This window comes from Buteo buteo, chromosome Z, assembly GCF_964188355.1.
Source record: "Buteo buteo chromosome Z, bButBut1.hap1.1, whole genome shotgun sequence".
In the NCBI taxonomy this organism is placed as follows: Eukaryota; Metazoa; Chordata; class Aves; order Accipitriformes; family Accipitridae; genus Buteo; species Buteo buteo.
In genome coordinates, this window is record NC_134204.1 from 80,481,427 (window position 1) to 80,495,304 (window position 13,878).

Here is a 13,878-nt window from a genome sequence, read left to right on the forward strand (position 1 = left end):
ATATTACTAAGAAGTCCGAATGAAACCAGCATGCTGTTAGTTGACAATTTTATTTCGTCCTTGCCTACCAAACTCCTTTACCTAACCCCTTTTCTTGTCTATTCCTCAGTTATGCTGGTACTTCTAATTTTAACAGCTATTCTGATGCATATATGTTAATAGACTTATATAATTTATACATTACATTGCAGTAAGGCTGACAATGTACAGCTCACAGCTCAATTCAAGCTACAGCAATAATTCAAGAAAGCACAGCATAAAAATGGTGTGCAGAGAAATGAAATCAGAACAATACTTTTCATATAAATTATATACATTTCATTTATATTTCATATCCATTTTTATGTAATAGCTCAATTCTAGTCCTATCTGATGGCTCTAATTTTAGGCAATTAATATCTTCTAACTGTTATGGAAGAAGGGAATTTTGATGAAAAAGACAGAGTGGCATAGAACAATAAAAGCATCTTTATATATAACTATCTGTGTATATATGTGACATATCCAAATGTGAGTCAATCATTTACCACAGCTAGAAAGTATTCTCACAGCCACAGATGAACAGGCAATTGCAACATGATAAAATGAGTCCAACTGTGATGGTTGCCTAAAGCTCCTGCAAGCATGTAGGTAGGATTAATCGTGTAGGATTCATTTCATTCCTACCTACAGAGTAAGGAGCAAAAATCAGCAGGAAAACGCTTAGCTCATTTTGCTTTTAAAAATGCTATCTTCTGATCCTTCGAGTACCGTCACTAATACCATAGATGGGCTAGAATAGGGACAATGAGTGGCTAAATGCACAAGCCTAAGCCTGTTCCCACTGGGAGGATTCCCCAGGGGGGGAGTTTCTCCCCCCCTTTTTTTTTTTTTTTTTTTTTGAGCTTTACAACAGAGGAAGACGGCTGTAAACGAGAGGTAATGTGGCTCAACAGATGTATTGGGCATGCTGACCTCTTTCCTCTTATTTCTCTTCCCCCTTCCCATAGCCGTATGTGTTACCCAACTTACTAAAACCTGACAAGCTGCATTGACTCGTTTACATTAACTACTGCCCAGATACCACAAACAATTCAGAGATAAATGAGCAAGCATTTACTCTACTGGAAATTTTATAACTTAGAGCAGGATTTGTCATAATTACTGTCTTTTACTGAATATGAACCAGTGACCTGAGGGCATAAATCTCTGTATCCCATTACTAATTTAACGAGCCATTCACTTACCTCACTTAGAGCATTTTAAAAGCTTTTCAGAAAAACGACTGCAAAAAACTTTTAGTACGGGGCTATTGGAGGGACTGAGAGGAATAACTTGGAGCAATTCTCCCCTCCTGCACAGACCCCAAACTCCGTGCAGCCAAGCTGGCTGCCTTCCCTTGATGCTACCTGAGAAACACATGACAAAACTCTTATCAAAACAATTTCAATACATCCTGTGTCTGCCAAGAAAGCATCCTATACTCTAGACCTCTCATTTTCCGTTCTTTTGATTACACTGCTTGTCAACTTGCATTACAGATGAGTAACACAGAAACATAAAGACATACCCTCCAGCAGAAAAAAAATCAGTTTTGCAGGATGAACAAGCTTAATCATACATAGTAATTACATCAGTAAGTGTTAACAACTATAGTATCCTAGAATGTTCCTTAAATCCAATGGAAGTAACATTTAAAAGAGAAATATATACATAAGTAATTAATAAAGATAACTACAATCCATATTAAGAAAGTTTATATAATACACACATGTAGCAGAAAGCTTTCTGTCCAAAACCTCAGAAGCTGATCCTCTGGGATACAAGTTAAACTTTATCAGAAGTGAGAACACTGTAGATGCCATGGAGAAGTACACGGGATGTATTTTCCTTCCACAGTCCAGCAGTATGGGACAACCTCTCGTCTGAATCTCTTCCAGGGAATTCTCACTGAGGTACCTCAAAGTGCTTTATAAATAAGTTCATGTATTTATTCCCACTGGATTGAAACTAAGGTGCAAGGAAACATCTCTGTAACATCTCTAAGGCCAGTGGCTTTCATTGTGGGGAAGAACCAAGGTGTCTTGAGTTCTTTATGCTGGAACTGCTGGTGATTTTTCTAAAGGTGTGGTTCATAAAAAAAAAATAAAAATCTGTTTGACTAGCAGTAAACATTTTGAGGAAAAGGTAGTATTTGACACGTTTGACCTCAGACTTTTTGGAATAATTTTCAAATATGTAAGACCCTTTGACTTTTGCAAAACCAAACCAAAAAAGCCTGAACTTTCCTGGCTGTTTAAACAGTTTAACAATACAATTTCCCTAATCCACTTCTTCCCCAGAGACTTGGAGAATAACCCTTTTAGAGATTTCTGCACTGACCACAACTGATGCTGGATAATTTTTTTTAAAGTCTTAAAACTGGGAAAATGTTTCTCACAGAGTCTTACACTGTAGGTTTCATATCCTTACATTACCTATACCGCTTGCTCATGTACCTGTAGGATGTGTTAATTTCAGGTCTTTGTTTCTCTTCCTGAAGAAGACTCTAAGGCATTATCTAATTAGCCTTTTGTAATATCTGACAAAACTACATGTGATAGCTATATCTGATCAATATATCTACACATGTCAGAAATTTAGAGTTATTTCCCCAAAGCAATTATATACCACAGCAAAACATAGAAACAGTATAAATCAACAAGAGAAGTATTTTCATGTCGCCTCTTTCTTTGGTAAAAAAAGCACCACTCAAACAAGAAATAATCTCACTCAAAAGTCTCTAATATTGTAAATCTAACTGTATTATTGATACAAGAAAATAGGATGTCAAATTGGAATAAATACACCTTTCAGCTCCCCACGCTACCACTAGTATTTAACAAAAAAGTTGTGTTAATACTCAACACAATATAACTGACCTAATAAGACAAACAAACATAACAATAGCAGTAACACAAATGGGTGGCCATAAAGTTTATTTTTTTAAATGGTAAAATTATTTTTCTTTTATTTTCTTACTATGTATTCAAGAGGAACCTGCTCATGAAATAAGTCACAACGTATTTCTGCATTAAAAAAGACCAAGTGTATTTTTGCATGGATTCAGGCCTTTATTCACTTTAGCATGTAACTGTAGTGGCTTTGTGACAAGTACAATAAATGTCATTTTCTTATACTGTTTAAAAAGTATATGCATTAATATGAAGTGCAATTAATATACTTCTACCTTGGAAAGCATTCTACTATAAAAGATGAAGTAACAAATTTTCTGTGTGATGTTGAATATAATTATAGCTGAATATTGTTTTGATTTTTTAAAATTTTTATTATGTTTATCTGAGCTATTTTTTCTCCTTTTTTCTCCCCCCCCCGCCCAAAAACTATACTCCACTGCTCTCAAGCAGCTGCAAAGGTTATCAGCTGAGAATCTGAACAACATAAATCTGGTCCAGGAGGAATGTGCCTTAGCAACAGTGGGTCAGCAATTACAAACAGATACCTGCTATCCACTTCCCACCTGACCAGAAATCCCCAAAACAAACAGTCACTGATGTTAAGCTTAATTTCTTTACTCTTGTTAAGCAAGACTGTTTGGTATCTTCTTGCTTGCATGTGTGGGGTGATAACACTGGCTCAGATCACTGTTGTCAGGGCTGCTCTGCCTACAGCCTTTTAAGATTTTTTTTTTTCCTGCTGTTACACACATTTTCTCCAGGCGTTTGTACAGTCCCAGCTGCATCTGAATGGATTCATTAAAATGGTTTTCAATATATTGCATCTGTATCAAATATAAATCCAATGTTCTCATAAAAAGGCATTGTCTCAGAAATTTCACATGAACTTCAGATGATGTGCATACCCTGCAACGTTTGATTTCTGTTAAGAGAACAGTGGATTCCATTTCCCATAAAACTGATTTTTATGGTATATGGATCTGCCTACCTACAAAGTAAGGTGCTGTACTTCTGAAAGCTGCTCAGCTGCATAATACATTAAATGTCTCTTTCAAGGTGACTATGGGGAATGTTACTTCTAGTTTATCAAACCTGTTTCTATTGAATTATGCACCCTTGTGGCAGATTATTTGCAGGCTTTATGCCAGATGGATAGAATTCTCTGTATCAGTATCGAGCCTTGTAAACATCACAAATTCTTCCCAGGGTTACTTACTTATTCCAGATGGCACCCGCTGCGCTCTCTGTATCTTTCTTCCAATCTGTGGGGCTTACTTTTTCCCAAGAAATGAGAATGCTTTAATATTTTACACATTTTTCCTATTTTTATGCCAATACGTGAGAGTATCTTGACAGAATAAGCAAAAAGTGATTTGCATTTATACTCAGTTCACATTGAATGAGAAAAAAAGGAAATTTTATCCTACTATGTCTTTTTAATTCTAAAGTCATTTTCCCAGTTACCGAGTGCTTTCTGAAACTTAAGAGTAATCATAGCCTAGTGTCTGCTGAACCCTTTACTTGCAAGAGCTCAGCCATCAGGCTGTCTCTCTTGACTCACATTTGGAGAACATTATGAAATCTGTGTTATGACATGCCAATGTCTTTGGAACATTTAAAGTACTAATTTAAGCTATCTCCCAAGAATGTCGACACAGTTTCATGCTTTGGCTATTTGTGAGCTGCAGGACAATACTCTTCTTAAGGATACTGCACTAATCACAGGGTCTGTGAAATTCTTATTACACAGCTCTCAGAATAGGGAAAAAGGGAGTAATCTCTACTAACTTTAAAAATCAGGGCTCAGCTCTGACAGCCATATTCCCACTAAGTGAGTGTGCATCTCAATATGAACATTTTAGCTGTGTGAAGAAGGTTTTAAAGTATTATTTTCACTATGCTTTGCATCATAGAGCTGGAGCTTAGTTTATGTCTGCTGTATCTGTATTATATAAAGTACTTCTGGAGCTTTTAATTAACTGAGTATGTCTGCGTATCTTTAAACCTTTGGTCAACAAGCTGAATAGTGGCTCTTCCATTTTAATTCCAGCTAGTGTCTGGAGCAAAGGAACCATCTGAAAACGGGCTTAAGGAGCAAAGCTGCCTGTCTTTTCTTCCCTGTGTGATTTTAGCACTGATTTGGACTATCAGCATTTCCATATTCAAAATGTCGCTTTCTTTTTAGCATTACCCTTGATCTAATACTTTCGCTTCGTGTGCTGTATTGAACTGATCCTACCGGACTCTCCTTTTCCTCTCCCACATAATTGCCTACCAGCCTCCTCAATCTGCATTGGTGTATTGGTCTCTTTTCTTCCTATTTCAGAGTCCCATTCTTACCCCAGGATCTCTGTGGGTGATTTCCACCTCTTTACCAATCACCTGGTTTTCCAGCCTTACCCAGCATTCGCGACTCTCATGCTCTGTCACTCCCAACTTTGTCTTCTCCATGATTCTCTCTCCATCACCACCTCCCAGTAACTCCCTCCTCTGTTCCTTGCTGTTAGGATCCTCATGCCATCTTCTCCAATTCCCCAGCCATTCTTAGCCCTCGCTTACTCACACTGGCTTCGTCTGCTCTTTACCTACCATGCCCTCATTACCATCAGTCTGCCAACCAGGCTGAATTCTTCCACAACCCACTTGCTTTTGCCTCCTGCCTAAATAGTGCTATTTCTTCAATTTAATTGAGTCCCTTGATTCCAGTTTTTCTTTTTTTTTTTTTCTGCTTTTGATTTTCTCCAGCCTAATAATGAGACAGCTTCTGCCATGCTTTTTTTTTCTTCTTTTTTTTTTCAATCGTCCTTCGTGATTTTCCATGCTGTCCCTGACCACAGCCAAGCACTCCCCGATCACCTTTACAGACACACCAAACTGTTTCTTTCAAAAGTTCCCCCCAAACCTTTTGATATTCTTCTCCCAAAACCTCAGCAACAAATACACCAGTTGTGTACCGAGGATGATGCCTATCACGACAAGCAGTGCATTTACTAGTCCTTGTACTGCTCCTTTTGACTGACTCTAGCGATCTAATCCTATGCTTAGACTAAGTTGTTCCTGGCATGGATCCTTTTCTTGTGTTTATGCAGCATTTAGCACAAAGAGGGCAAGGCTTTAAACCGTGATGACAACATCCTCACCTGCATAATAGGTAAAATGATCTGCATTTATCTGCTTTCTGCTGAAATCTCCCACTGAAAGAATGGTCCCTTTGTTATCCTTCAGTATGGCAGTAAAAATCCTTTCCTCAGAGCTTCCAAATCATGTGAATCAGCACGTGTGGAGCTGCAAAACAGCTAGACGGCACTTACGTATGTTGTAACAAGGTGTTTCTGCTATGTACAGAACTACCATGCTCATTTTTCTTAAAATGAGTGCAAATGCCCTTCCTTGGAAAGACATGCAAGCAGCAGCAGAGGCACGGCTCACGCTTTGAGTAGAGTCACCCTGAAATTATCCTCACCGCCGCTTTGCGGAAGACCTGGGGGGGTATTGGCCTGAGATTCCTGAAGGTGGGAATCTTATGAACACTTGTTCCACCACCTTTCTCATACGACTGTTGGGTATGTGTAGGCACATCCCTTCCACAGAAAGGCTGACCCCAACATTTGCTTCCAGTTGCTAAACAAATAAGTAACCATGAGGAATGAATTACCATGAGCTGGTATACACAATGATTTAAAATTGGTTAGCCAAGACAATTCCCCCACCCAAAATGTCTAGATAAAACAGAAAAGTAAATCTTCTCAAATGAAATCAAAAGCTAGATTAAGCAAGCACAAAATTGTTTGGAGTCATTTAAAAGGAGAATGATAAAAGGCAAATGACATTTCCATACACAAGAATATCCCATTATTTTCAAGATATTCAGGATTTACTGTACCACTGATGTATAATATGTGTTTGAAAATTTTCCTGCCTTATCAGATAACTAAACCTTAGCTGAATATTATGAATACCTTTCAAACGGCCAAATCATGCTCTGTGCCCTGAAGAGTAAACCATCATGTCCGCAAAACTGTGTAGGTAAAATTACAAAGAAGGTATTTGTTCAGTTCTACTTTTCAGACAATATATAAGAGGAGATATATAGGTATATTCTTAGTAAAACCTAGTTTCTTCCCCATAAGATATTGTAGCAGCTGTTCAAAAGCTTTACAAAATTATTGTGTAATATGAATATATATTACCTTGACAGGAAAAGGTAAATAATGATTTACTATTGCAATTTAGTGACAAATCAGCATTCCAAATGTCTAACAGCATAGAGCAAATACATACAAACCCAGACATAAAAATGATAACGTAACAACTTTTTTCCATTGCTTTAATCAATTTTTATTACCATTATATTAATAGTATTTTTTCCAAGGTGTTTTTCAGAATAGAGGCCTAAATGTTACATACTTTCTGAAATAGATTTTCCTGTCACCCGTCACTCAGAAGACTGACAACTCACTGGCTTGCCCCACAAGCTCTCATGGTCACTTCTGGGCATCAGAATCAACAATTGCACTGTCATACGGTGCTATGTATTTCGCTATTTATGACAGCTTTGAACAACATGCAGTGAATTAGTTCCCAATGGAAATTTCAAGGTAAATGTAGGCTAAATGTGTTAAAGTATCTCAGCTGATATGTGACCACAACTTTCCACCACAGCTTTACAGAAAGTTCCTTGGGGCCTATAATGACACAACACTCGGGAATGTGGTTTTATAAATGAATCCCCTGGAATGAAAATACACAGAAAGGAAGGGTTAGTTAAGGAGGATATAAAATAAAGTAAATCAGTGTACTTATCTGTATGTTCTTTTCTTCAGAGCCCTATGGAACAAATTACATCAACAGATTCCTTTACATCTGTTTGCACGTAAAACTCGATCATGTCCATACATATGAATTTGGCCTAGAATTTCTTTGCTGAAAACCAGAAACAACCTCTGCTTTATTGTTGGTAATGAAGAAATTTAAGAAAAAAATCATACTTACTTACATGTGTTTAGATCTATTAGGTAGTAGTACTTGGATACATAGATATGCAGTAGATATTTAAAGCAATAAAAACTAGGTTGTGCTTTTATAAGAATGATGAGGTAATAAAGAAAATATTGAGAGAACTAAATTGTATTTTGAACAACAAAGCACAGGAATTCATGACAAGCTGATGGTTAGGAACACAGCATTCACTGTAGCAAACAGGAACATTAGATGCCTCCTAATTCCTATGGATTGCTGTGCAACGACATATTCAACATTTTCAGCTCAGGAAAAATGCCTGCGTGTCTAGGAGAAAATGATGTAGTAAAGGAAACCCTCTCTTTCCTTATTTTGTAGTTAAAATTTAACTCCTGTCATTTATTTTTACTGTATGTCTCAGGTGTTGTGGTAGGCTAGATGGTGCGTAATCATTTCCAATTCATGCAAAAGCTTTACTAATGTACAAATTACGTAAGTTGGGACAAAAACTTGCAACCTTATCTTGGCAAAGATGGGTTCTTACTATAACATTTGGCTGTGATATACGATGTGCTTGTTTTGGAAAGCACTAACTGTTCACTTAGTGTCAAGTATCTGAAAACTCTTTTGAGTTGCAGTCTGCTTCTTTCCCTCTAGTTTTACTGCCTTGCCATTTACTTAGATCAAGAGATACGATATCCTATGAAATTTCGCACACCGAATTAATCCTGGCTTGGGTACCACTAGCTGAGTGAAACTGAATTAAAGATGCATTGTAAGAGGCAAGTAAGAGCCCAGTCATTGAGATGCATGAATATGAGTTATTATTTCATACATGCAAATCACCCAAATGATCTCCGATCCCTGTCCAAAACCTGGACTTACCCGGACATTATGTCTTAAGCTCAAATTTCACCATGTGAAGAAGCCACAAGGAGAGCTAGTCAGTTGCAGCAGGATTTGTGCATCTGTTTGTTTCTTCTCATACAAAGTTGTCTGCGGACAGAATGAGCGCCTTAAAACTCCACACGGGTCCACAGTTCCTGTAAATAACTCTCAAAATCATAACTGCTGACAGAGATCACACAGGGAATATTTTCTAACTCGTTCTGTGCATTATACAGCATACCGAGCGTTGTAATTTTCACATTTTTGTTCGGACAGCGAGTGAAAGAATCTGTTTCCTTTCTTACCCGTAAGACTCGGTAAAGCAAAGGAGACAGAAAGCTACATATGCAAAGCACGTTTTCAAATGAAAGAGTTTCAATGCCTTTTCGTGAGGGAACCTTAAAAGCAAGTTTAAATAATTTGGTAAATTAAAGGTGCAGGGTCCTCTACTTGGTAGCAGTTTCCGCGTCGCTTGTGGTTTATGCAGAACAATCCTTGACTGCCAGCTCCTTCGCCACTTAGCTCATTTTTTTTTACAATAAAGGTGTGCTCGTACCTCGTTCCACCGTCCTGACTGCAGAAACAAAACCGTGCCTGCTGCCAGCCTGAGCCCAGCGGGAAGAGTTAACGCCTCTCCCAGCACACCGCGCTCAGGCTCGCTTTTCGGGGGGGAGGACACGACGGGACGAGCCGCCCTCCTCCCTCCGCTGTCCCCACTCACTGCTCCTCCCGCACTCACGGGAGCCGCAGCTTCTCCTCCGCCACGGCAGAGCCTTTAAGCGGCCCCTGCGGATGGCCCCTGCGTGCGGCAAAGCGAGCCCCCCCCGGCTTTCTCCAGCCCCCCCCGGCTTTCTCCAGCCCCCCCGGCTTTTCTGCAGCCCCCGCCGGCTTGTGTGTTCGCAAGGCGGGTGCCCGGGAAGGTGCGGGGATGCCGCTCCCCGCGGCGAGACCTCCTGCAAGGCTCGCCCCCCCCCCCCCCCCGTGCCCATTCATCCGTGGGGACGCCGGGTGAAAAGTAGCGGGGTTTCGGCTCTTTTCACCTGGCGCTCGCCGCTCGCTTTTCGCTTTCATTCCGCCACGCAGCTCGAACGCGAAGTTGCCGACTCTCGCCCTGCCGCTTTCCACGGTGTTCGCCCGAAGACCCGAAAAGGCGAAAACTATCGGGAAACCAACCGCAAGCCCCCAAACACTCAGCGCCTCCCGCCCCGTCCCGAGCCCACGCCTGCCCGCAGGTGCCCCATCCGACCACCCCCGTCCCCATCCCCGGGGCCGTGCGGTGCCCCCCCCCGGTCCCCCTCCGGGTCCCCACTCCCCCCCCCCCCCGCGTCGGGCGGGAGGCGGCCCCGCCGCCGGGCGGAGGGAGGGACCCGGGGCGGTGCGGCGGCGACTTTGCTCTTTAAATCGCTCTCCAAAGCGGATTACGGCTGATCCCTCCACGTCACGCCGGAGTTGCCCGGGGGGGGGGGGGGTGTGGGTGGAAGGCGGGGGGCAGCTCGCCGCTGCCCGCTCTCCTCCCGCGGGGCGTCGGGGAGGCGGGGACGGACGGACGGACGGACGGACGCGGGGAGGGCGGGCGGCGGTGGTGGTGGTGGTGGTGGTGGGCGGGCGGGGGGGGGTGGGCAATGCCGCGGCGGGCTTAGCGGCAGCCGCCCCCGGGGCGGGCGGAGCTGGGGGGCGGGTGCCGCCCGTCGGTGCGTGCCGGCGCCCATGAAGCGCTGCCGCGGCACGGCAGAACCGGTGCCGGCGCGGTGAGGCTGCCCTGCCGCCGGGGGGGTGGGGGGGCTGCGAGCTGCCGGCCACCATGCAGAAGAGCGTGCGGTATAACGAGGGTCATGCCCTGTACCTGGCGCTGCTGGCCCGCAAGGAGGGCACCAAGCGGGGCTACCTGAGCAAGAAGACGGCGGAGACCAGCCGCTGGCACGAGAAGTGGTTCGCCCTCTACCAAAACGTGCTCTTCTACTTCGAAGGCGAGCAGAGCGCCCGGCCCGCCGGCATGTACATGCTGGAGGGTTGCAACTGCGAGAGGGTGCCGGCCCCCAAAAGCTCCGCGGCCGGCAGCGCCAAGGATGCTGCGCTGGACAAGCAGGTACCGCCGCGCCTTCGGGCAGCGGGGGGGGAGCGGCCGCCCCGGCCTCGGCAGCGGGGCGGGAGGGAGGAGGGCGAGGAGGCCGGGCAGGAGCAGCGCCCCGGCCGTCGGGGCGCTGTGGCCGCCTCCCCTCGCGTCCCCCCGGGAGGGTGGCGGTGGCCGCCCGCCCCCGGTCCCCCGGCGGGGAGGTCCACGCCGCTCCCGCAGCGCTCGAAGGGAGCAGCAGCAGCCGCTCGGAAAGTGGCAAGGCCCGCGGCTTTCCCGTCCCGTCTAATGTCTCGTCTTCCTTCCGCCCCGGCCCTCTTTTTCCTCCCCCCGTGCCTGCGCCCCTTTATCTCAGTAGGGTGCGCGGAGAGCAGCGTCTCGCACACCGGGCGTGTATTCACCTCGATGCCGACGCTTGTGCCGCACAGCCACACGTTTCCCACCAGACTCGGCAAACGGGGGGGGGGGTGGGGCTGTGCGAGGGTCCGGCGTACCCCAGCGGCGCAGGAGGACTCTAAGGGGCGGCTGAGCCGGCCCGCGGGGCAGCGGTGGGGCCGCTGCCTCCCTCAGCGATGCCGTGGGGGGCAGCGGGGGTCTCGGCTCTCCCCGGGGGACCCCTGCGAGAGCCGGGCCGGTGGCTGGGAGGCAAGAGCGAGCGTGCGCCCCGGTTCGCAGCCCCGCGCCTTGCGCCGCTCGGCAGAAGCCGGCGGGTTCTTGGCCGGGCAGGTGTCGTGAGGCCGATGGTGGTCGCGATAGACACGATGGCGCAGAGCTCCAGCCAGGTCTTGCGTGGCTCTCACCCGGCCAAGGGCGCTGACGGCTTTGGTGGGGTTCGTCCCCGGGAGGGGTGACGGTTCATAACGCGTGAACTGCCAAATCCCACCCCCCCTCCCCCGACCCCCTGCTGCCCCCGAAAGCTGATCGGTTTGACACGCGTGTGTGTGTCGAACAAGCGAGTGGTTAAATACTATCTGTGCATTACATAACCGTGAAGAAAAGGACACTGTAGTTGTTCAGCGTAGATAGGGATCGGGTATCTTAACCACACCACACGCCTCCTATTGCCTCATGTAAATTCTTGATCTAGTTTTCTGCCTGGTTGAAATTTGTTTGAATCTGCATCTGGCACGCCCTAGTCCCTTTCCCCCTGAATAGGAGAAACCAAACAGGTGTCAAACTGGTTTGGAAAAGTTTGGGTAACTGCAAGGAGGGTGGTTTTGCGGCTGGCTGCAGGCATTGCCTTTAGGACACAGACCTAAGTCAGCTCCCGAAGACCAGCACATCTGCGTGCTGCGCTGGCGTGATAACTTTGCGAGGAGAGCTCAGAACCTTGTCTCAAGTTTGTGCTTTTTTTGCCCATTTAGAACAAATCCTTGTCTGCTTAAGCAGCCTTTAAGGTGGTACGTGGTTAGGCACGGGAACTTTCGGAAGTTGGGATGGTCGTAGTTATGTCGTATTTGTCTGTCACATTCTTGCTTGTTGCTTTGAGTCATGTTTTTATAAGCACTGATAAATGAAATACTGGAGGATTCCCTAGAAGAAATTAAACATGGAAATTTCCCTGTCTGCTTTACATTGGCTTAGCACACTTGTTTATCGGTAGTGTTGTTAAACTACCGCTTGACTAAGAGAACTGTGTGAAAACAATGCCTTTCCGTATCTGTTCGCTGGGAATCTTAAGTTGTGCTTTTACGGTGATGAATGTCTGGGCTGTTTGTAATTACATTTAGTGGTGCAGAGACAAAATAATTACAGGGGATGAAACTGAATTTTTCATTGCTTTAAACATCAACTACTTACATGGTTTTAACAACAGCAGACTGCTGTTAAAGAGGCAGAAGAACAGTTCATTTTTTTTCATGGGGTACTAGTTCGAAAAGGCAGACCATCAGAAAATATCTTTTTCCTGTTCACCTTTCGCTTGATGCAGAATAAAGCTTTTGAGTGTTAGTAGTTTTTACAGATGTTTACTCATTAAAGCGCGCCCTCATTTGTATATTCATATAGACACAAACCTTTGCTAAGGTGTACAGGAAGCTCCCTCAGCAACTAAAACTGATCAATCACAAGAAAACAGAGAAATATTTGAAAATTAAACGGCCCTTTTTATTCAGAAAATGTGCTCATATTATTACAGGTGTGAAGTAATAAACTGCGAATCTTCAGTCTGTTAACAGAGGAAGACAAAGTTATTTTAATCAGATGATGATGAAAAAACTCAGTGTTGTACATGTTAACTACTGGCATTGTAAAAATACTGCCTAGATTTAATTTGCTTTGATTTAACCACACAAATGTATTAATGGCATGAGAAGCTCTCTGCCTGTTTTTGAAGAATCAGATATCTCTTCTTCAAAGGAGAGAGAAGAAAAAAATAATCTCTTTTAGTTTGGGTTTTGTTTACCTAGGTAATTTAGGCATTAGAGTGATATGTGCTATAGAATTACACAAATGAGGGAGAGAGAGGAAGAAGAATTAATCACATGAGAGAGCTTCATCAGCATCCTTTGAGTGGATATTTGAAAAAGCAATGCATTTTCCTTAAGTTATGTAACTGAAGATTATGGAAAATGTATGCAGAACAAATAGATCTTGTTCTCCTTAGTTTGCAGATCCTTTTAATTTTAGTTTGAGTAGTTTAAGGATTGCTTGTCAAGTCATACGCCAGGTAAGAACTGTGCTGAGAAGTTGTCAGAGTTCAATGCGGGGGGGGGGGGAGAGTGTGGCAGCTGTACTTCCCTATACAGGAGACTGTATTTCAGTCAACAGATGTGTTTAGGTTTGGGTATCTTATCTCCCAACAAGCCCAGCAGCTGCATGATTTCACATTTAACCACTACTGGTGCTTTTATGCCCTTTCAGCAGTCCATCATGAGGGGACATTAAAGTATTACAGGAACCATACCACCGCTTTGTGGAAGATGCCAAATGCCTTCATAAGATTTGCTGTAATATTAAAGTATTAAGAGCTTGAAAAAAATTTGCAATGACAGAATGTGCTTTTTTTTGGTCTTTTCCATTAAG

The 13,878-nt window shown here is 44.0% G+C and overlaps 1 protein-coding gene and 1 long non-coding RNA gene across 3 annotated transcripts in view; one reads left to right on the top strand and one right to left on the bottom strand.

The window, feature by feature from the left end:
- Positions 1–7,263: 7,263 nt before the first annotated feature.
- Positions 7,264–9,989, bottom strand: LOC142026946 (uncharacterized). Its single transcript, XR_012648954.1, has 3 exons — positions 9,824–9,989; positions 8,781–8,938; positions 7,264–7,667 (listed from the first exon to the last, which is right to left on the bottom strand). It is a non-coding gene; the product is annotated as an uncharacterized LOC142026946 (long non-coding RNA).
- A 483-nt stretch (positions 9,990–10,472) lies between these two features.
- RASGRF2 (Ras protein specific guanine nucleotide releasing factor 2) overlaps positions 10,473–13,878 on the top strand; it is a 133,124-nt gene continuing 129,718 nt past the window's right edge. For both annotated transcript variants that reach the window (XM_075020263.1, XM_075020264.1), the window contains exon 1: positions 10,473–10,869. In XM_075020263.1, coding sequence (XP_074876364.1) covers positions 10,585–10,869 — 285 coding nt within the window. In that variant the 5' untranslated portion in view covers positions 10,473–10,584. The remainder of the gene's footprint in view (positions 10,870–13,878) is intronic.